The sequence below is a fragment of the Hyperolius riggenbachi genome, chromosome 11 (genome assembly GCF_040937935.1).
Source record: "Hyperolius riggenbachi isolate aHypRig1 chromosome 11, aHypRig1.pri, whole genome shotgun sequence".
Lineage (NCBI taxonomy): Eukaryota > Metazoa > Chordata > Amphibia > Anura > Hyperoliidae > Hyperolius > Hyperolius riggenbachi.
Window position 1 is genome coordinate 48,072,781 of NC_090656.1, and position 24,828 is coordinate 48,097,608.

Here is a 24,828-nt window from a genome sequence, read left to right on the forward strand (position 1 = left end):
TGACTTCTGGATTCATAAAAAACTACCCATGGTAAATTTGAATTTGCGAATTTTGAGAGCAACCCTGCTTACAAGTCCTATCACACAGTACACTAAACAAATGTCATATTAACAGTGAGAAACTGCCAAAATTTTCTAAGTATGCATACTGACAGGTCAATGTGCAGTTTTCCAAAATTAGAACTTGCATTAAAACTGAAAGCCCGTGTAAACCAATGCTAAAAGGAACTGTAGGAGGCGCCCAAAGAAATTCTATTCTCCAAATCATAAAATATAGGAGTAGATTTAGTCTTACCTCCATAAAAGAACAAACAGTTGAATAGATACATTTTAATGATGCACAAAAGACAACGCGTTTCACGGGTACTAGCCCGCTTCCTCAGGTCAATAACAACTGCCTAAGTCTGCAGCAGTCACGGATGTGGACGCCTTTTATTTTAAAAATAAGTTTGGTTATTTTGGTGTTATTCAGATACTACTGCAGCCAAATAGACCAACAGGACAGCCATGCAACTGGTATTGTTTAAAAGGAAATCATTTATATTCTTCTCACTTCAGTTGTCCTTTAACACTCCCGGATATCCAGGAAAATATTGCCGTAAATGAATGTGGGTGCAGTGAGTTTCGGCCAGTAAGGTATATCTGGTCTGGTAGAAACTAGTGTATCCATGGTGTAGACTTTTTTTTAAAGAAACATTTCTACATATAACCTATTAATTTGTTATTAGTGACAGCAAAACTAATTTATGTAGTCTACAATTTTCCTATGCATAAGATTAGGAAGGACAGCAAAAGGTGCCTTGCCTAGGGCACCAAATGGCCAGAAACAGACTTAGCCCCTCCAAAGGAGTTGAGAGATAGGCTATGCACTGCAGCTGATCCATCTGAAAATGGCGCCTGAGAATAATGGCGCACGGTGTTGCCGCTAATCCGTTTGTCGCTTATCGCTATTTAACGTTAAAGCCTTATTGTTATTTGGCTCTGTTTCTTTTATTGAAAATTAGCGTTAACACACAGAACCCTCTGTGTACCTATCCGTAACCCCTAGACCCTAGGGTTAGGTGGTGCCTAACCCTAACCACTTCCCTAGTAGTGCCTAACCCTAAGACCCCCTGGTGGTGCCCAACCCTAACCACCCCTCTGGTGGTGCCTAACCCTAACCACCCCCCTGGTGGTGTCTAACCCTAAATCTCCCCTGGTGGTGCCTAACCCTAACCTTGACAGTGTTACATTAAATCCATTCACCGTTTTGCAGTTAAATAACATCTTCAGTTTGGCTTATGTAGGGCGCTATTGATAAATAAGGTTACTGTGCGCAGTTTTTTTTCTTTTTTTACTGTGCGCCATTATTATGCAATACTAACGATAAATAGCGATAAGCGTATCTTTTTAACGCGGCGCCATTTTTATGCATAGGCGCTGTGCGCCATTATTCACTGATCCGCACTGCACCACATTGGTGTTAATAGGAGTTATACAGTTAACAGAAAAGTCAAGTAAGTTGTGGTTTGGCGGCGTTGCTGAGCAACACTTCCTGCGTGAATGACCCCTCACCCTCCTACCTTGAAAAAGGGTGTGTGTATACATGAAAGGTTGCATTATGCTATAAGGAGCTTGTTGCTATGGTTTTTCTACACACTTTCACACTTCAAAAGAGATGAATAAACATGTTTTTATCTACAAACAAGAACTGAATGGCATTTGCATATTATTTAATGATGTATATCAGTGGTTGTCTACATGAAAGACAGGCAGAGCATATAAAGGTCCGTACACACGCCGGACTTTAGGCAACGACGGGTCCGTCGTTGCCTCCCGCTGGGTGGGCGTGCCAGCGACAGTCCGGCGTGTGTACGCTCTGTCGTCAGACTGATACGGCTGTTTCTGAGCGATCCGCCCGGCGGATCGCTCAGAAACAGCCGTATCAGTCTGACGACAGAGCGTACACACGCCGGACTGTCGCTGGCACGCCCACCCAGCGGGAGGCAACGACGGACCCGTCGTTGCCTAAAGTCCGGCGTGTGTACGGACCTTAAGGCTGACCTGAGTGATTTGTCAATCCTTACGTACAATAGGATTATAAATGATGAAGAATGTAGCTAGACCAAGGTACCTGCTCTGTGTGAAAAGTATTTCTAACACTGAGGTTAGCTGGTCTAATCATATTGGAGATTCAATAGCTATCTGCGTCAGTAACTGCATTTCTTCATGTACTAATCATGGTTAAATACTTTTTGTAGTGGCGGATCTATGAAAGACCAACTGGTAAACTCAGGTGCTTTGGAATGACAAAGGAACACCTCAGTTGGGTTACAGAATAACACCAGTGGCACCTCTGCTCCATGGTAGGTGAAGCTGATGCCTGTCTATAGAACCGCTACACCAATTCTGGTCTCCAATAACAAACTCAATGTACAAAAAGGAGAGGGCACACCACTGGCTTTGCCATTCAAGCATTTGTATTGGAGTATCGATCACGCAAGAGGTGAGGATCTTTGTACCGCAAGTAAATATAAAGATCATGAGATAAAGTCAATCAGCGTTGTGTTGCTTATAACTGCTACACAAATAAAGTTGCCACAACAAATCTGTACAAAATCGGTGCGTTGGAAAACCCGTATTAGGTTTTCAAAAATAAATTAATTGAAAGTGGCAAGATTCAGCCATGAGCACAGGAAACTGGAGCAGCAGTGCTGTCTAGGGCAAACCTTGAAGTGTGTTTGTGGAGCGTATACCTTGCAAAATCAAGCACACCATGTTTTTTCCCTAAGTAACGCTTAGGGGAAAAAAAGCTTACTCAAACTTGGACAGTCTACCTAGTGTCTTTCAAAATTGATACAAACAGTAAAACTAACATTGCTTTATGTTGGATTATTATTGCAGTGAAAGTGGTTTTATTGCCACTCTAACAGCATCTCCGCAACTCAATCCCTCTCCACTGGAGTACCACAGGGCTTCATCCTTAGACCACTGCTCTTCTGTATATACACCTAAAACCTTGGCCAGTTTGTGATCTCTTCTTGCTTCCTATCGTATATCACTTATGTGTACAGTAGGTAGCCTAAACTGCAGCTGAGGAGAGAATGTATACAATATCGAAGAGAGACTAAGTACAGGGTGGGCCATTTATATGGCTATAATAAAATGGGAATGGTTAGTGATATTAACTTCCTGTTTGTGGCACATTAGTATATCTGAGGGGGGGGGGGGGGGGACTTTTCAAGATGGGTGGTGCCCATGGCGGCCATTTTGAATCCAACTTTTGTTTTTTCAATAGGAAGAGGGTCATGTGACACATCAAATTTATTGGGAATCTCACAAGAAAAACAATGGTGTGCTTGGTTTTAACGTAACTTTATTTTTTCATGAGTTATTTACAAGTTTCTGACCACTTACAAAATGTGTTTAATGTGCTGCCCATTGTGTTGGATTGTCAATGCAACCCTCTTCTCCCACTCTTCACACACTGATAGCAACACCGCAGGAGAAATGCTAGCACAGGCTTCCAGTATCTGTAGTTTCAGGTGCTGCACATCTCGTATCTTCACAGCATAGATAATTGCCTTCAGATGACCCCAAAGATAGTCTAAGGGGGTCAGATCGTGAGACCTTGGGGGCCATTCAACTGGCCCACGACGACCAATCCACTTTCCAGGAAACTGTTCACCTAGGAATGCCCGGACCTGACACCCATAATGTGGTGGTGCACCATCTTGTTGGAAAAATTCAGGGAACGTGCCAGCTTCAGTGCATAAAGAAGGAAACACATCATCATGTAGCAATTTCGCATATCCAGTGGCCTTGAAGTTTCCATTGATGAAGAATGGCCCCACTATCTTTGTACCCCATATACCAAACCATACCATCAATTTTTTTGTTCTAAGTCTAGGAGGCATCTATCCAATGTGGGATAGTGTCAGACCAATAGCGGTGGTTTTGTTTGTTAACTTCACCATTCACATAAAAGTTTGCCTTATCACTGAACAAAATCGTCTGTGTAAACTGAGGGTCCTGTTCCAATTTTTGTTTTGCCCATTCAGCAAATTCAGTGCGCCGATCTGCGTTATACTCGTTGAGATGCTGCAGTAGCTGGAGTTTGTAAGGGTGCCAATTGTGAGTAGCTAATATCCGCCGAAGGGATGTTCGACTAATGCCAATTCTCCAGTGACATGTGGCGAGTGCTACGCTATGGGCTCTTGCTGAATGAAGCTAGGACAGCCACTGATGTTTCTTCATTAGTGACAGATTTCATGTATCCACATTTTGGCAAATCCAACACTGAACCAGTTTCACGAAACTTAGCAAGCAGTTTGCTAACTGTAGCATGGGAGATGGGTGGTCTCGTAGGGTGTCTTGCATTGAAATCTGCTGCAATGACCCGGTTACTGTGTTCACCAGACATCAACACAATTTGTATCCACTCCTCATGTGTTAATCTCGGCAACATGTCAATGGCTGTAAACAAAGAGAAACTTGTAAATAACTCATGAAATAATGAAGTTATGTTAAAACCAAGCACACCATTGTTTTTCTTGTGAAATTCCCAATAAGTTTGATGTGTCACATGACCCTCTTCCTATTGAAAAAAAGTTGGATTCAAAATTGCTGACTTCAAAATGGCCGCCATGGTCACCACCCATCTTGAACAGTTTCCCCCCTCACATATACTAATATGCCACAAACAGGAAGTTAATATCACCAACCATTCCCATTTTATTAAGGTGTATCCATATAAATAGCCCACCCTGCAGTTTGTCTCCATGTGAGATTGGAACAGCAGTCTAATGAGTACTTAAATGTACTTATATAGTTTATATGTTAGTGATCGAGGCTAAATGGATAAGTGTTTTTTTTTTCATTTTTATAACTTAACTAGTTCACCCCCAAGGTTTTTTTTCCCTTATGGACCAAAGCAATTTTCACCTTACAGATCTTCTCCCATTTATTCGCCAATAGCTTTAATACTACTTATCACAATAAAATGATATATACCATTATTTTTTTCATCACAAATTAATTTTTTTGTGGACCATACTTGTTTTTAGTAATTACTTTATTTTCTATGCATTTTATAAACAAAGGAAAAAATGAAAAAATATACTATTTCTCCAATTCCATCCCCTATAGTTTTAAAATAAGCAATGCTACTATAAATAAAACCTACCCATTTTATTTGCCCATTAGTCCTGGCTACCACAACATTTAAATTATGTTTCTAGTACAATGTATGGCGACAATATATTATTTGGAAATAAAGGTGTATTTTTTTCTGTTTTGGTTTTTTGTATGCAGTTAACAATTACAAGCCCTTATTTATGCAAATAACAGTAATATGCCCTTATGACATACATGTTAAAACAGGTAACTGTTTATGATTATGCCATCACTTTTTTTTAAACAAATGTTTTATTTTGGCAACTATAGCAGAGAGGGAAGTAAGGGGTTAAAACTAATGAGGGATTTTTTTAAAATTTAATTTAACATATGTATGTGTATCTTTAATTTTTGGCCACTAGATGTCCCCACACTATCCTGTGTACCGAACAGTACACATGAAGTAGTGTAAACCTGTGTATTTATTTTTGTTTGTGAATGACCTTTGGCAACTCATTGATGCCGGATGATCATTAATTACAGGGAACACATTCCCATCCACCGATCAGTATGCCATGGGGGGAGCGCACGAGCACCACACATTAGAACCCACAGGTGCATATCTATGCCCCTGGGACAGTAAGTGAAGTCCTGCGGGGCATGGATATACTGTCTGGAAAACAATAAGTAGTTAAAGGGAACCCGAGGCGAGAGTGATATGGTAGCTGCCATATTTAGTTCCTTGTAAACAAGGCCAGTTGCCTGCCAGTCCCGTTGATCTTCTGGCATATCTAGTGTCTGGGTCAAAACCCTGGAACAAGCATACGGCTAATCCAGTAAAACTGGAGTCAGCTGAGTCCGAGTACCTGATCTGCATATGCTTGTTTAGGGTCTATGGATAAAAGTATTAGAGACACTGGATCAGCAGGACTGCCAGGCAAGTTGTATTGTTTATAAGTAAATAAATATGGCATTCTCCATATCACTCTCACCTCAGGTTCCCTTTAAGGCTGCTATAGCCGAGCTGCAGATATTTATTGCATCAAGGCAGCCTGTTAGGATACTACAAGGTTGGTTCACAAAGCAGCATAGTGCTGAAGCACATAGTTTAGTCATTAACAGTATGTAGTGAAAATCTGACAGATCTGACTGGTTTTGGACTAATCCATCTCTTCATGGGGAAATCTCAATTATTTGTTTATTTACTTAAGCACTTACTGAACTGCAGTTTCTCAGTCCAACTGCCGAAATAGTTTGCAAACAAGTAAGGAAACTGGCTGAGGCCTCTTGCACACTACACGCGATTCCGATTTTTTTATACGATCCAATTTTTGATTCCGATTTAAAAAAACATAGCAGCATGCAGTACTTGAATCGGAATCAAAAATTGGATCATATAAAAAAAAAAAATCAGGATCGCATATATGTGCAAGAGGCCTGACATCCTTGTCTAGATCCTTTTCAGGTAGTGCTTTCATAAAGAATAAAGGTAATACTTAGAATCTCCTATGAAGAGATAGATTAGTCCAAAGTCTGTCAGATCGGTAGCAGGAAAAAGGGCGCCGGCTGAGGGTGGACGAAAAGGGCGGCGCCATCGACTTTAATGCAATTATCGTTAATACGGCAAAAAAAAAAAAAAACAACAACTTAAAAAAGGGCGCAGCGATAAATATAAGACATTAGAACAGTAAAGTTTTTGAAGTATGTTATCGTTTTAGAAGCTTGCAACGTTGTATTTTTTGTCATATTATTCGGTTTCTATGTACATATTTTACGTTATCAAAGATATTATCGTTTCTATGTGGAAAAGGGTGTTTATGAAAAGAGAGTGGTTAGGATTAGGCACCACCAGGGGAAGGGGTTAGGCACCACCCAGGCGGCGGTTAGTTTAGGTTAGGCACCACCGGGGGGTCGTTAGGGTTAGGCACCACCGGGGGGTGGCTAGGGTCAGGCACTACCTGGGGGGTTAGGGTTAGGAACCACTGAGGGGGGGGGTTAGTGTTAGGCACCACAGGGGTGGGTGGTTAGGGTTAGGCGCCACCAGGGGAGTGGTTAGTTTTAGGCACCACCTGGAGAGGGTTCTGTGTGAGAGTAGGGTTGGGTTAAGCTGTATTGTTGAATTAAGTAACGATTTTTAACGTTAATATCTTTTCGTTATTATTTCCTGTATGTTTTTACAATGGTATTTATCGTTAACCAAGTTTGACAACGATGTTTATGGGCAATTGAACAGTTTGGTGGAGTGCATACAGCAATCACAGTGGAAACTGGTGGCTGCCATTGCTGTGAGAGACAAAGTGAAGGCATAGCCAAGGCGATATAGGTCCCAGAGTGCAGGGGCACTGCTGCAGTTGCAGCTACTATGCATTCCCTATTGCTAAACCACTGGTGAAGAGACATACCTTTTTTCCTGTCGGGCGCCGAATAGCCGATATTTTGCATTGCAGTCTATGGCGGCGCCCTTTTTGTCCACTATCCCTGTGCGCCCTTTTTTACTAGCCCGGAGACATACTTGTTTTTTCCAATCCATAGCAAATCAAGATCAGCATCTCCACTCTCAGCCAGAGGAGGGAGCTCTGCAATCCTGTATTCATGACTCCAGCTTCATGCTGCTGCCGAGATAAATTTAGAGCAGAGGAAACTGCCCACTCATAATACAAAATAGCTGTCTATAAAGCTGCAAAGTGACCAGCAATTTAGGTTTCCTGGAAAGGCTTGATTTCAACACATTTTATCGACCTGACAGACTTATGGAGTTTAAGAAGTAAAGTATCTCTGTGAATAAATGAGAACACTGATCATTAACTAGGAGGGAAAGCACTCCTATAAATATGCTTTCATTTTTAGGATGAAAGTCTGTGAAGCCTGTTTAAATATAAAAAAATATTATTTAAAAAATATTATTATTAAAAAAATGATGTCTCAGCATCCATGCTCATGTGAATATTCAATGTGAAGATCCAAAATTGCATTATGGGAAGTGGCATTGCTAGGCTGTTACTTCCCTACAACTAGTACAGAATGCAGCAGCCAGATTCCTAGCCAGTGGTCTGTACATGCAGATAGGCACCCTTTACTGAAGATAAACATGCAGAGCTAAATCATACACCACCATCAGGTAATTACTTACTTAGAACAGAGAGGAACACAGAGTGAATACAGGAAATCACAATACCATAGAGATCTTGACATTATTTTACCGATAGTGACATCTTGTGGTTGCTTTACTATACTGCAGTTTAAAGCAATTCTGTTGATACTGCCAACAAAAACAAGATTTACCTGTATCGAAATTGAGAACCCGAGCCGCCTCTCCCTCTATGGCAACCACAACATTGTCTCCTTCAATAAAAGCAGCCGTCATCCTCCTATGCGAGAGCATGACTTCAAATAGTCTACGGCTGCACTGCAGGTCAGGGAGGGTTAACTCGCTCATTCTGGGCTCAATGTCCGATTTATAAGCATTGAAGGACTGGTGAAAGATATTCTTCATAACCTGCATGGAAAGAGAACAAACAATTCAGATAACACATATACTAATCTCAACAGTGGAAAGATTTATTATGATCTACCATGGAAGCAATAGAACAACAGCAACTGCTGTAAGAGGTGTAGTGTTATACAGAAGCATTCTGTAGGTGGTAGTCCAGTACATTTGCCACACCATTTTTAAGCGTAAAGTAGTAAAAAGTACCTGCAATGGTTATAGTCCTAGTTCACTAAATACGTTAGACACCGGATGAAACATGCGTTCACATTTAATTGCAATGTTGATACACTACATGTTACGGGCTCCGCCCTTCATCAGGTGTGACTTCCTACCTCCTACCACCTCCACCCACTATTTATTGTCAAAGTCCTTCAGCTTACCCGATCTCTGAATTAGATCGCAGATTGTATCGATTGTACATACAATCGAAATTGTAATGTGTGTGGACTCACCAGCCAATCCAAAAGGTTACTTTGCCTACAGTGCTGGATGCATTCAGAATTCCCTCAGTATCTGAGGGCTGAATGGTAAGCTGTGGCAAAGGGAAAAGGAATTGGAGGGTGACGTCACATTGGTTCTGTCAGGGTACTATACTTTGGAACAAACTTCTTATAGTAACCCGCCATTCCTAGAAACACCTGTACCTATTTCTTGGTGAGAGGTAGCGGCTATGACAGTATGGCGTCGACCTTCCGTCTTAGGTCTTAGTTTCTGACTATCTACTCGGTGTCCAAGGTACATTTGACATTTCTTTTTTTGTGAGCACAAGCTGACCTGGGGTTACCCTCTGTGCAAATTCAGCAATAAATAGCGGAGCCCGGGTTAGGCATGGGTAGAGGAAGGGTTAAGGACTAGATATCAGTAGAGGAAGGGTTAAGGGTTAGGAATTGGTAGTAGGAGGGTTCTGTGTGAGAGTAGGGCTAGGTTAGGTCATAGTACAATATCATTACCAATATTTTACTTTGGTAATTCAGTAGCAGAATATCGGTAATTTTACCAATATTCCTCTAGTGGTAATATCAGGTGCCCTATTTTCCAGATGCCATTATTACATGTATCCCCCCCCCCCCCCCCCCCCCCCCCCCCGCGTCATGAGATTGATCTTTTTTAAAGATAATGTCTCTGGAACATCTTCATCAAATATGAAAACTGTGAGAGTAATAGTATAGTCTCCTATTCAACTTTACTAGCAATGAAAAATCCTAGAGACTGAATTAGGGCTTACAAATTTTGACTGTCCATGGAGCCTTATCATGATTATACCGCCACAGCTTTACTCTATTGAAAGGGGTAGCGGACGGACAGTTTTGCTTAGTGAGTAATGAAAGGAGGAAAGTGTGACTGATTGTGACATCTGTGCTCATTAGCAGCCTTTACATGTTTAGGTTGCAGTCTTACATGTTCACCTTACATTAGCAGTCTTTACATGTTGACCGTTCAGGTTCAAGTTGCTGCAACTAGTACTAACTGAATAAAGTTTTTTTTTTTCCAAAAATGGCATTTCTTTTAGCCAAAGGTAGGCAGGATAGCTATTTGAGCTATGATCTGTGATCTATGTATAGCCATCAACTCCTCCCTCCCATGAAGGATGACATCTGCATGTAGTTTGTATGCTCTGCCTGAATTTGCATATGATTTTTCAGGCTACCCGATTTAAAACCACCTGAAATTATACAGGTACGTTACCTGCGCTCTTCCCAAAATTGACCCAACAGAATGGTAGGAACATTACACTGTGCGCACCTTTCACAGATAGTCAGTGATGTGTTTGGTTCAGGCTGGTTGCACACCTAAAAGGAGCGGTCATCATGTGGCAGGGGAGCCTGCTGCCAAATCACTGTACCGCATCATTGAGCGGTAGTTGAACAGAACTGTGTTCCAATGTCGTTCATTTGACGCAAGTCATCGGATATCACTAGTTTTTGAACACCAGTGATCAACTATGTGTGCAGAGCCTAATAGTCACTTGGGTCTCTTAGGGGTTTGCCCTCCTAGTCATACATTGTACTCAGGTGGATAAAGAGTAAGTTTCACAACTCCCTGCCCATCTGCCTAACTGTAAGGCCTGAGACACGAAAAATCGTGATCGCTGCAATTTTTATGGAAGTCAATGGGAGCATTTTTTTTTAAAACCACAAATGCAGCGCTGACAGAAAAAAAGCACTCTGCAGTGTGTCTCAGGCCTAAGATCGCCTCTCTTCCATAGCAAAGGCTAATGTATGGTCAGGTTAGAAGGCAGTATTGTGGCTATAGTCACACATATGACTATTTCTTTACCAGGAAGCAGAATGCACTCAGACAGCCTCATTATTAAATATAAAAACTGCACAAATGGTGGTGTGGCTATAAAGCCTGGTACTGTCTTGCTTATTTTTTACCTTTGCAAATCCCATTATGTTCATACAGTATATAACTTCATTAACAAAAATCTGACTGGATTAGCCACATGCGTGTTTCAGGTATGTGATTCAGACACTACAACAACAACAACAACAAATAACATTTGTAAAGCGCTTTTCTCCCGTGGGACTCAAAGCGCATAAGCATGGCTCCGACCATCGTGGTACAGAGGAAGAATTTTATAAGTCTGGAAATGCCAGGCTAAACAGGTGGCTTTTCAGTCTGGATTTGAATAGCTCCAGGGATGGTGCTGTCTTTACTGGGTGTGGTAGGGAGTTCCAAAGAGTAGTGTCTAAAGAGTTCCTACTCTTTAGACACTACTGCAGCCAAAGAGATCAGCAGGACTGCCAGGCAACTAGTGTTGTTTAAAAGGAAATAAATATGGCAGCCTCCAAATATTTCTCACTTGAGGGCTTGTTCACACCTAGGGCATTTTGCGTTTTTTTTTAAGCGGCGGCGATTTTCAAAATCACCCTAAGAGCTTCCCTATAATTCCCTATAAGAGTGTTCACATCTGAGCGGTTCGTTTCCGATCCGCTCAGCAAAGCGCTGCCTGTACCATTTTTAGGGCGATTTTGCTACAATGGAAGGTATAGGGAAATCGCAAAACGCTCACAAAATCGATTTGTGTGGCGATTGCATTCGCACTTTTAAGAATACATACATTGTATTTATTCTTTTCCGGGTCAAAGAGTAAAGCTGGCCATACACTGGCTCGATTTGCCGCCGTTTCGACAGCAGATTCGATCACTGGGATCGAATCTGCTGCCAATCGTTCGCGCTACACGCCGAATTTCGATGCATTTCGTCCGATCCCGTCGATCGCTCCGTGCGGAAGATTACCGTCGATCGCCCGCGGGTAGGGAGCGCGTCGCTAGCGGCGTTCGAGTGCCCAACGACCGACGCAATAGAGCGGCAATACATTACCTGCTCCGCCGGCGCGACTACCCCCGGTCACCGCGGATCTCCGGCATGCTTCAGTTCCTCCTGCCCGGCAGGAAGTTTAAACAGTAGGGGGCGCTCTACTGTTTAAACTTCCTGCCGGGCAGGAAGAAGTAAAGCATGCCGGACCTGGAGACCAGAGCGGAGAAGACAGCGGAGACCTGGGGACTGGAGTCGTGCCGGCGGAGCAGGTAATGTATGCGGGCATGCGGGCGGGGGGAGCGGCGGCAGCACCACCACCACAACAGATTGTGAATGGTTTCAGGCTGAAATCAGTTCACAATCTGTTTGCAGTAAAGGTAGCCATACGATCCCTCTCTGATCAGATTCGATCAGAGAGGGATCTATCTGTTGGTCAAATGTGATGGCAAATCGAGCAGTGTATGGCTACCTTTAATTCCCTGACTTGCGTCTGGAAGTGAAAAAAGAAATCGCTTTGCAAAAGCACTTTGAAAGTGCTTTACACAAAATCATAGCGTGCAGGTAAGTGCCGAGAGGGGGGAAAAAATCACTCGCAAAACGCGGCCATCAGCGATTGTAATTTTAGATGTGAACAAAACCTTAAAGAGTTAAACTTTACTTAAAAAAATGAAATAGTACATCACTGCTAACCAAGCTATTTTAGGTGATTAAAAATAACTTTACATTTCAGTTTTCTGTCAGCTACGAGTTTCCAGACATAGCAGATGATTCAAAGTATGCCAAGACTGCAATCTACTGTATGGACACACTCCAAACTCCGTTATAACATACATAAGAAGTTCATCTACAGACACACACAGTTGCCACTTTATGTTTATGTGTTCAATCAGATCGGCTACCTTAAAGGAAACCTTTAAGACAGGGTGGATATAAAAAAATTATACATACCTGGGGCTTCCTTCAGCCCCTGTAAGCTGATCCCTTCCTCGCCATCCTCCTGCACCACCTGGATCCTCCGCTATTCGGCACGTAATGTCCTTCAGTGTGGGTCATACTGCGCATACGCGGCCCTATCGTACTTCCATCCTTGGGATCGTTCTGCACCTGTGTGGTACTACTGTGCAGGTGCAGAACGCTCCTGGTGACAGGAGCACGATAGGAGGTAGCGCAAAGCCAGACTGCGCATGCTCTGACTGGCTTTTACGGGCTGAATAGAAGAGGATCCAGGTGGCCCAGGAGGGCGGCGAGGGAGCGATAAGCCTGGAGGGGTAGGAGGAAGGCCCAGGTATGTATCATTTTTTTTTACATTCCCCCCACTCAGGTATACTTTAAGGTACCCATACATTACTCAACTTTCCATTCAGCGATTAAGCAACCAACTTTAGGGCCCATTCACACTAGAGCGTTTTGCCGGCGATTTCGGCAAAACGCTCAAGCGCTAGCGCTAGCGCTTTTTAAAGCACTAGTGCTATAATACCCTATGAGCCCATTCTTACTTGGGCGATTTGCGTTAATCGCCGGCGATTAATGCAAATCGCCAAACGCAAACGTGTAGCCTGCACCATTTTCAGGCGATTTCTCGTCAATCGCGTCTCAGTGCTATAGAAGCGCTAAACGCGATCGCGGAAAAATCACTGCAGTGTCCAGTGATTTTTTCCACATTAAATCTCTGCAAAATCACTCCCGCAAAACGCCAACAGTAATCGCCGGCGGTTTGCGCTTTTAAGTGTGAATGGGCCCTTAAAGAGACTCAGAGATGAGTAAAGGGGCCTTTTTTTTTTTTACTAATTACACCAGAGAGGAAATGTGTGCATCAACCAAGTGAACCTGACAAATCTGGCTTTGCAAATTTGGCCTATTGGCTAATCACGAGACATTGCTCATGCAAAATGCATTTGCTTTCGCATGCCTAAATATGCAGGGTCAAAAACCAAAACCGCAAAACAATCGCCCTGCGGGAATTAGTTCATGCTACATAGCACTATCCAGGGGCGCCACGAGGAGGCTTCCCATTGCCCCCATACAACCGGGGGGATGCGGGGGTCCCAGGCTCTCTCACCGCCTGGAACCCACACAGCGGCACCCCGGAGGTGGAGGCTGGGGGGTGCAGGTGATCTCCCCAGCGTGGCCAGCGCCAGGAAGAGCCGCCCGCACACACCTCCCAAGATTAAAAACAGGCACTTACCTTAACGTCCATTGCGTTCTGCTATATGCGCATGACCTGGGCGCGACACATAAGGGGAGGACAGGCGCAAATAGCCTGCTCCAGGGCTCTCACCTCCTAAAACAAGCCATTCACCACTTGCCTCCAAAGGAAAGAAAATGCAATGCTAATTACACTTACCCGGGGCTTCCTCCAGCCCCAAAAGCATGGATGTGTCCCTCGCGGTCTTCACGCAGTCCTCCGTTCAGCCGCAATCAACCCCCTGCTGACATCACTGAGCTGTACACCGGGGAAGATGGCGGCTTAACGGAGGCACGTGTGAGGACGGTGAGGGATGGATCCGTGCATATGGGGCTGGAGGAAGCCCCGGGTAAGTAAAAGCACGGCCCTTTACTCATCTCTGGGTCTCTTTAATGGGTGATCAAAACTTTGTGGTCGATTGAAAGCTGATTGACTAGTGGCCCACACGCTACAAGCCAGATCCCATGCGATTCTCCTTCAGTAATCAATCTGAACAATGTTGTGCCTCCATGCTCTGAAACCAAAAATCAATTCTGTGTCGACCTAAATCATGTGACCAGCCTATTACCATCGACTGAGCAGAATGGAACATAATTGATTCACCCCCATGCTGATAAAATGATGGAAATGAATGGTTGATCGCACAAGCAGGGGCGTAACAATAGATCCTGCAAGGGATGCAGCCGCAGGGGGGCCCAGAAGCTGCAGGAGGCCCCGTGGGGCAAGAAGTTTCTTTTCCCTGTCCTGAAATACTGGCAACTAAGGGCACGAAAAACCTTCTGCTCTCTGCACAACTGTTCTAATGACTGCACCTGCTAAGCCACTGATGAGGAATCGTACAAAGTTTTGCAGACAAAGATTTGTAGACAATCCCTATTCAGTGTTCAGAAGGGTCTTGTGTACAGTACTGCTCTACCCCCAGTCTTTCTGGGGGGGAGAGGGGGCCCTATTCAAAGTTTTGCAGGGGGGGCCATTGATTTCTAGTTACGCCCTGCGTACAAGAAAATCAAATCCTGTATGAGCACCTTTAGACTGTAACATGTTGTGGACGGCACACCTCACAGTAAAGGGGCACAGTCTAGTCTGTCTGACACTCAGGCCCCGTTCACATCACAAACGCGGATGGCTATGTGTGCGGAACGCAACGCGTACGAACGCATGCCATCCGCGTTTGTGTGCGTTGCGTGGCTGATCCCATCACTGAAAAGTGAATGGGATAGCCACGCGTTTTTACAAAAAATGCGTGCAGCATGCGTTCCCGGACCACACAGGTCCGGAACGCATGCAGTGTGAACATCAGACATTGCACTCTATGCAATGTCTGATGTCGTGCGTGTCGGCCACCTGCACGCGTTTCTAAAACGCGGCTGGAAACGCGTGCAGTGTGAACAGGGCCTTAAGGTGCCCATACATTTAGCAATATTGGGCAGATTTGCCCAAGAAACAAATCTCTCTCTGATCAAATCTGATCAGAGAGAAAGATCTGTCTGCGACCCATACACCGCTGGCCGATTCCCGATTGATGGCATGAAATCTCTCGGGAATCAGCAGAGTTCGCTGCTGCCCCAGTGTATAAATGTACCCTCGTGTTCTAGAAAGGCACATATGAGGGGGCAGTCAGAAATGTGAAGGGGGCATCATGTTCGAGCACAATATTTTTAGTAATGCTAGTGCAGCGCGCAAAAAAATGGGTGTGGTCATGACGTCATGTTGACGGGGCTAACTGTAGAGATGGCCCGAACCTTTCGCTCGGCGGGTAGTTCGTGCGGATATCAGCTACCCGTGCCCACGGTGGGTAGCAGACACATAGCGCGTTCGACCTGCCTCCTATACCTCGTCATTGGGCTAAACTTTGACCCTCTACATCACAGTCAGCAGATTCATGGCAGCCATTCAGGTCCCCCACGGACCCCCGCCCTTTCTATAAAAATGCTGCAGCGTCATCCATGTTCTCAGTCTGCTGATCTTGCTATAGTGAGAGGAAGGGAGAGACATTTGGAGATAGGGAAAGCATTAGTTAGGCTGTTGTTAGCTTGCTCCTCGCTCAATGTTGTTGCTGAAAGCATCCCACCAAAGTTCATTTGAGAGCTAATATTCTTCTGATCTGTTTTTTTTTGTGTGCATGTGTGACCACAGACAGGCATAGATACAGCCCTGTTGCAGCTGGGCCTAGTTGCTGTACTGTGCCAGACCCACACTCTGTATTACCATTGCATATCTTTTCACTGTATTTGTGATTTAACTTACTAAATCATAGCGGTCTTTGTGGGTGACACTGCATAGATAGAGCCCACAGACAGTTGCCAGCCAGGCCAGCAGGGATTTGTAGTCCTACCCTGGCAGCACACTATTACCATACCATTGCATATCTTTTCACTGTATTTGTGATTTAACTTACTAAGGCATAGCTGTCTTTGTGGGTGACACTGCATAGATAGAGCCCACAGACAGTTGCCAGGCCAGCTAGGATTTGTAGTCCCACCACTTGCACTTTCTGCCTCCAATTTAGGAATTGATGCATTGATGTCATAGTTCTTCAGTGGTTCCAATCCTTCTTGAGTGGCAGAACCCACAAAGTGTCTATGGGGCCCTTCCTGTCCACCCCTGTATCACTTAAGTATGGGGTGCCCCAGGGCTCAATCCTCTCTCCCCTGCTTTTCACTATTTACATGTTACCGCTGGGAAAACTAATCCAAAAACATGGCCTTACATACCACTTCTATGCAGACGACACCCAACTATATCTTTCCTTCAAGCCTGGTGTGACAGACCCAACTCTAACTATAAACGCCTGCTTACATGAACTACAGAAATGGATGAATGACAACTGGCTGAAACTAAATGCAGACAAAACTGAAGTCCTTCTGATTGGAGGGCAGAGCATGATAACAAAACAACTTAACTTGCAGTCTTCACCACTGGGAATAGGAGGCACGGATCTACGCAGCTCTGATCATGTGAGTAGCCTGGGAGTTCTAATTGATTGGGATTTAAACTTCAGAACTCAAATCTCTGCTGTGGTGAAATCATCCTATTTTCACCTGAAGAACATTGCAAAAATCAAGCACCTCATCCCCCCAGAAGATCTGCCAACCTTAGTCCACGCCTTCATCACATCCCGACTGGACTACTGCAATGCTCTCTACACTGGCCTTCCAAAAAAGGCCTTGTACCGTCTACAGCTGATACAGAATACTGCTGCCAGACTGACAAGACAAGACAAGATAAATAACATTTATATTGCGCTTTTCTCCTTGCGGACTCAAAGCGCCATTGCGGACTCAAAGCGCAGACTGCTAACCAACCAACCCCGTCACTGCCACATAACGCCATTCCTGCACGCCCTTTACTGGCTACCTATAGAATGGAGGGTCCTATTCAAGATCGGCCTACTGACATTTAAATCCCTGAATAATCTAGGCCCTGGATACATGAAAGATATGTTGCAGCTACGTAGCAATCCCCGCATTCTCAGATCAACAGGTTCTAATAATCTAGTCATACCCAGAGTCCACTTGGAAACGTTTGGTCCCAGAGCCTTCTGTCATGCTGCCCCTACGTTTTGGAACTCCTTACCTCAACAGATCAGGACAGCTCCATCCCTGGACGTGTTTAAATCCAGACTGAAAACCCACCTGTTCAGTTTGGCATTTGCAGAAATATAACTTTTGTTGTGTGACTACTTCATCCTACTAATTACTGAATCTGAGAGATCCTAAGCGCTTTGAGTCCTATGGGAGAAAAGCGCTATAGAAATGTTATTGTATTGTATGTAATATGATTTCTGACCTTTAGGCTGGTTTCACAGTGGGACGTTACAGGCGCACGTTAGTGCAGCCTGTAACGCAGCCCACCGCACAGCAATGAAAAATCAATGGGCTGTTCACAGTGCCCACGTTGCGTTACACAGTAACGATGTGCCATAAGTCAACGTACTGCATGCAGTACTTTGTAAGCGGCAGAGCCGCGTTAGACTGCTTGCACATGCTCAGTAACATTGGGGAGGAGCGGAGAGCGGCCAGGCACATGGCTAATTAATATTCACTGCACTCAGTGACGTGCAGTGTTTACTTCTTGGAACGGCCGCTCTGTGCGGCGATTGGCCGGCGGGACCACGTGATGCCGCATGCATCCAAGAGTGCGCATCACGGCATCACGGACGCCAGAGTGAGCTGCAGAACGCGGCTCACTCTGACGTCCACAGAAGAGAGCACCAGGCGTTGCGTTAGGGGCACGTTATGCGACCATAACGTCCCTTAAAACGCAACGTCCTGGTGTGAAACCAGCCTTAGGGATTATAACCCTGTCTGCGTCAAATCCGTAATTTTCCCAGGGACTTTTGGTGTGTATCCCACCCTGCCATGCCCCCATCCAGGTGTTAGACCCTTGAAACATCTTTTCCATGACTTTTGTGGCCAGAAACAGTGTTTGTAGTTTTTAACGTTTGATTGCCCATTGAAGTCTATTGCGGTTCTCCAAGGTCGCCGGTTTGCAGACTTTTGCAAAAGTTCGCATCCGCGGTCCGCGAACCCAAAATCTGAGGTTCGAGATATCTCTAGCTAACTGTAATGTAACACATAACAGTGAGGCGGCAATGCCAGAACCATTACCTCCAACACATAAAATGCAGCAACCGTTATCTCCGACACATGAAATGCAAGAATTTTTACCGTCGACACATGAAATGTAAGAACTATTACTTCCGACACATGAAATGCAAGAACCATTACCTCTGACATATGAAATGCAAGCAGTGCTTCAACATAGAAATAATTGTAATGCGGCAATCTTTCACCATAAAATAATCGTAACACAGCAATGATTCACCATAAAGTAATCGTAAGGTGGGAATTTTGCACAAGAAAATAATCATAAAGCAGCAATGATTCACCATAAAATAATCGTAATGCGGCAATCTTGCACCAGAAAATGATCGTAATGCAGCATCGTTTCACCAGAAAAAAATTGTAATGCAGCAGTGCTTCATTCGAAAATAATTGTAATGTGTGCAGGGTTTCACCATAAAATAATCGTAACGTGGCCAGCGTTTCACCAAAAAATGACCATAATGTGCCCTGCGTGTACCATAAAATAATCTTAATGTGACCAGCGGTTCACCAAAAAATGTTAATGTGGCCAGCTTTTCACCAAAAACCAATGCCAACCGTAAAAAAAAAAAGTACAGGGCTTCAGGCGCCATTTTCCAGTAGCCCTGCTCTGCCTGCCGGAAGACTATGCTGGCTGGAGCGGTGAGCTGCGGGGATGAACTGGTGCGCATCTAATAGATGCCGTGGCCAGTTCACCACGGGGGTCCCACAGTCTGGCGGGGGAAGGTGGGCATGTCCCCTGCCCGCTGTTCTGCTGTCCCCCGCCACCCCTCCCTGCCGCTCTGCCCGATTGAGGGGGCAGGACATTTATTTGAGGGGGCCCAGCCCCCTCTCACCCCACGCTAGAGCCAGCCATGCCATGTGTGCATTTATACAATACCTGTCCTGTGTCGTTCACCACGCGGTACCCATCTGTCTTTGCAATCCCCCGCTCTTCCACTGGCATATAGCACGTGGCGCATGTGTGACGTGCTATGTGACGGCTGCGTGTATACTGCTAATGGAAGAGCAGGGGGTTCCAAAGATGGATCGGCACAGGACAGGTAATGTATAAATGCACACACGGGGGGCACATTTATACACTAGGGGAACAGCACTGGGGTTTTGTCACGTTTGTCACTCATTGTGATATCGATTGTCATTAGTCACCACTGCACCCCCGATCGACCACAATGGCCCTACCTCTTGCAGCATGTCCGATTGATAGATACAACCAATTTCAGCCTGAAATTGATCATATTGGCGATCAGGCATGCTCTTGGTGGCACCAATTTTCATCCGATTCGATAATTATGCAATCGGATAGTTGCTAGGCCACCAAGTCGAGAGATGTATGGGCACCTTGATGCTGAGATTACACAATGAGTTTTTTTGGCAGATTTACTTTCCGATCGGTTTTTGTGATCGATTTCCATTCTTTTCTATGAGAGAATCGATCAGAAAAACGACCTGTAGGAAATTATCTATCGAGCCATCTATCTGCCAGAAAACTCACTGTGTATTCCCAGCATTACAGGCTGATAATCTTCAATGGTAAATTACCTTTGAGCACCTTTACACAATACACAGGTATCTGGCATCTTTATCAGCACTTCTACAGATAAGGTAAGTCTGTTTTGTTATGTTCCCTGGAATATTGCAACATATCTAGTTGTCCTGGAGGTAACTACTTAAAGAGGAACTTTAACCAAGGATTGAACTTTATCCCAATCAGTAGCTGATACTTCTTTTCCCATGAGAAATCTTTACCTTTTCTTGAATAGATCATCAGGTCTGTATGGCTGATATTAGGCTCTATTCACAAAGCATTACCGCATGCGACAGTGCTAAAAATAGCTGATTTTACCAATCACCTTCTCAAGTTATAATTCACTAAACCTATCTTCGCACAGAAAATAACAGTTCCCGACTAGTGAGGTAAATTACAGACTTGTGCGGTAATTACCTTGGCAAATGTCAAGAAATGTCAATTCACAAAGATTTCCGCATTTAACCACCTCAGGACCACAGCCCCCCCCTCCCCAAAGACTAGGCCATTTTTTGTAAAATAGTCCACTGCAGCGCTTTAAGACCAAAATGTTGTGGGGGGTGTCTTGACACCCTATGGAAAAAGGTACAGGAGACAAAAAAAGGGAGCCCAGTAGTGCAATATGTCAGTTGTAAATGTTGAAGAAAAAATGAAATGAAGTACTACTCACAAAGGTGGGTTGCATGGGGCAACCGACCGCAGAAAGCAGGTGGAGATCATTAACCCGACTCCACTCGGGGTGGTCCCCCAAGGGACCTCGATCTGGTCGCTCTCTTGACGAAAAAGGGAACAGATGGCTACCGTGGTGCTAACCACGGATGTACTGTCACCACCCCTCGTACAGGTCATGCACGGGGGTATACTATGCACATAAGAAGAAAGAGGCGCCCTGGTTGGATAAAAACTTCTAAAAACAGTTTAAAAACGAAAAAGAAGGTGAGGTGTCTTACCTCAATGACGAAATCTTTGTAAAAATCAAAAGATTTTTATTTAGCACAGGCAACGCGTTTCGCGGGTCCGAGCCCGCTTCCTCAGGCCAATCAAAGTGCCAAATGACAGGTATCAATCAGCATAGGGAGCCTCCCTTTCTTCTTATGTGCTTTAAGACCAAGCTGCAGGGCCACACAACAGCCAGCCATTCACTGTGATCGGCTGTCATAGGCTTCAGCCAATCACCGCTGAGACTCAGGAAGGCTGTCCCCAGTACTGCGCTGCTTTAGATCGCAGCCAGGGCCGGCCCGCTCATGAGGCGGAGTGAAACATTTGCCTCAGGCGGCAAACTTCTAAGGGCGGCACCCGCCCGGGGGGGCCGGCTGCCGAGCCGGAGGGGTAGCGGGCAGGTCGGGGGTATTGGGCCTAGCAGTGGGGAGGGAGGTCGGACCCCCCCCTCTCTCGCCTGGGTCCCCCGATCTGTGCTCCCCTCCAGCCTGTAATTAGGAAGCCGCAGCCAGATCGTAAGAGGCACGGGCGGGGAGGACTCACCTTATCCGCGTTCCAGCGAGCGCTCCACTGACGTCACTTCCTGCATCGCCGCCCACTGTATTGTAAGTGGACGGCGATGCAGGAAGTGACGTCGGTGGAGCGCACGATGGAACGCGGATAAGGTGAGTCCTCCCCGCCCGTGCCTCTTACGATCTGGCAGCAGCTTCCTAATTACAGGCTGGAGGGGAGCGCAGATCGGGGGACCCAGGCGAGGGAGGGGGGGTTCGACCCCCCCCACCCCCCTCCCCACCGCTAGGCCCAATACCCCCGACCTGCCCGCTACCCCTCCGGCTCGGCGGCCGGCCCCCCCGCACCCACGGGGGGGGTTCAGTGGCAGCAGCAACTCTCTCCTAAATTTGCCTCAGGCGGCAAAAAGTCTAGGGCCGGCCCTGATCGCAGCACTGTACACGGTAATTAGACGGTGGTTTCGTCAAGCAGTCTCCGCCGCTGGGCCTACCAAGCGGGAGATGTGGGCGCAGCCTGCACACGATCTCCTGCAAAACGAAGCCCCAGGACTTTACGCTGATCGGTATTAGGCAGTCCTGGGGCTGCCCACGCGGCCACTACCACTGGTGTGACGCAGTCAGCAAGCATTTAATTTACCGGCCATACGTGTTTTTTTTCTCCAGCTCACAGCAGCCGATAACTGGCTCTGAGGAGAGCCAGGCAGCCAATAGGAAGAGCCACATATCCCTGCTTCTCACTCTGATTTGATGCGATGGGGTATCGGGTGGCTCTTTCACTGTGTCAAATCAGAGGAAGTTGACAATTCTGCGGGCATCTCTGCATCCTTTTAGATGTGCATATTTGTTTTGTAGCATACAGAAGAGCTCCCGCTGGTGGCTTCCACACATCTAAAGGGATGACAAGCTGCATTGGACAGAAAACCTGCGAGTAACACACACAGCTCCCTGCCTGCTGCCCTGCTTGAAGGCTGGCAATTGACCCTTACCAAACAGGGATTTGTGAATTGAGGCATGTTTGTTTGGTAAATTACATTATCCCTGCACTTTGATTGGCCCAATAGGCTGCCTGTCAAGTTTCCTGTCAAGTGACAGGCAGTCTATTGGGCCAATCAAAGTGCGGGGATAATGTCCTTTAAATTGATTGAACCTGCAGGGGCTCAGGGCAGGACGAGTGAAGCTCTCGCCATTGCCACTTAGCATACATAAGTTTGTAGCGGTCGCTATGCTACTTTGATAAGGCATGTTAACTCTGATAAGACATGCTAACTCTGATAAGGCATGTTAACTCTGATAAGGCACACTAACTCTGATAAGGCATGTTAACTCTGATAATACACACTAACTCTGATAAGGCATGTTAATTCTGATAAGGCATGTTAACTCTGATAAGGCACGCAAAGCATGCAGTAAGGGGAGCAAAAGAAGATAGCGAGCCTTACAGGAGGTAACACTCGCTATTTTTTATAGTGAATCAACCCCAATGCGCTAGTAGAAATAAATGTAGGTCCTTACATTTTCATACAGTACTGAGAATAAACTTGTGGCCTCTAAGTCTCTGATCTGTGGGGCATCTAAGGAATTTAAGGCCCTGGGCAATTACCCAGAGTGACCCTATGAAAGCGCTGGCCCTGGCAAAGGGAAATTTCGTCTGCACAGCACCCTGGTTCAATGTATGACCATTCAGGTCAAAACAAGCTAAGTATATAGGTTTCTAAATACAAAGTATAATAGAACCATACATTCAGTGTTACAGGTGGCATGCAGTGCTGCTCGGATACCCCTTTTCAAAATCCGGATCAGATCCGGATCCGGATACCCAGATATCCGATCCGGGTCGGATATCAGATTTCAAAATTTTTCAATCCGAATCAGATATCCGACCCAGTATCTAGGATATCCGTCCAGATTCGGATATCTGGATAGAAAAAACGGAAGTGGCCTTTAAATTGCTTTAAAAACGTTTTTTAGGGTATATGAGGCATGTATCATCATTATTTCTTAAAGGGGAACACTAATTGATGATGTGGGGACTTAACCCCCCCCCCCCCCCCCCTTCTCCCATTAACATCAGGCCTAGGTTCCAGACAGCGGCCGTGCAGCCCACAGTGTGTCCAAAGTCCAACCGCACAACTGGGACATGACAGTTTTCAGCCCAGACACCTCCCAAAAATGACGCAGCAATTGTGTTTTGGGTTAAATATAGGTGGTATCAGCACAGCAGCAGTGCCCTGTGGCACCCTGGCGGTGGGAGCAGCAAAGGCAGCAGGAGCAGGGCAATGCAGCAGCAGTAGGTGTAATGTCTGCCGGGAGCATGCCGGACGTGTCACATGTCACTTGGCACTTGTCACATGTCATGTGGCACTTGCCACGTGGCAAGTGCCACGTGACACATGCCAAGTGCCACGTGACACATGCCAAGTGCCGTGTGACAGTCAGACAGCAGAGGAGAATACACTAATGCACACTAACTGTCACAATGCCACTGCTCACAGCACAGCAGTTCTGTAGTAAGGTAACACAGTAGTACTACTACTACTCTAACTACTGGCACTGACTGTAGTACTACAGTACTAACTACACAATTACACAGTAATGCTATTCTCTAATCCCTAACCTGTACTGTAGCTAGCTAAGGCTAATAGCTGACCAGCTTGCAGCAGCTGGCCTGGTCTGTGCACAGAACACAGACAGACACATAGCAGTTGCAGAGGCCCTGACTGAGCACACACTGTCTGTCACACAATAACATCAAGCTAATTAACAATAGTGTAGTGATAGTGAAGGGGTTAATCACTGAACAGCTTATCACTGTGTATGTGTACAGCCCTTGCTACTAGGCCAGCACTTCAGGACTGGAGCACACACTCTGACTGGCACACTATGACATCAATCAAGCTAATTAACGATTTAACAATAGTGTAGTAATAGTGAAGGGGTTAATCACTGAACAGCTTTAGGTTTATAATGGTGTACAGCCCTGGCTAGGCCACCAGCACTGGAGCATGTCTCTCAGTGAGCATTCAGCAAGCTAAGACGAAATGTCTCATCATGGCAGCTCTCTTATTATACAGGGGGGCTGGCCAGTGTTCCTTTCTGTGATTGGGTGCCAGGGCTTAGGCTGAGAGGTCTCTGATTGGCTCAATGAGGTCAGGTGGGGCTGGCCAGGGTTTCCCTGTGATTGGTTGCTAGGGCTTCTGCTAGGAGCCCTCTGA

General features: G+C 45.5%; 1 protein-coding gene across 4 annotated transcripts in view; it reads right to left on the bottom strand.

Moving 5' to 3' along the window:
• LOC137539070 (uncharacterized) overlaps positions 1-24,828 on the bottom strand; it is a 168,990-nt gene that overhangs the window by 3,820 nt on the left and 140,342 nt on the right. For 3 of the 4 annotated variants that reach the window (XM_068261541.1, XM_068261542.1, XM_068261543.1), the window contains 2 exons: positions 8,377-8,590; positions 3,410-4,455 (listed from right to left, as the gene is read on the bottom strand). In XM_068261541.1, the coding sequence (XP_068117642.1) occupies positions 4,187-4,455; positions 8,377-8,590 (483 nt within the window). In that variant the 3' untranslated portion in view covers positions 3,410-4,186. Of the gene's footprint in view, positions 1-3,409; positions 4,456-8,376; positions 8,591-24,828 lie in introns of those variants that run through there. The other variant, XM_068261544.1, reaches the window with a different exon arrangement.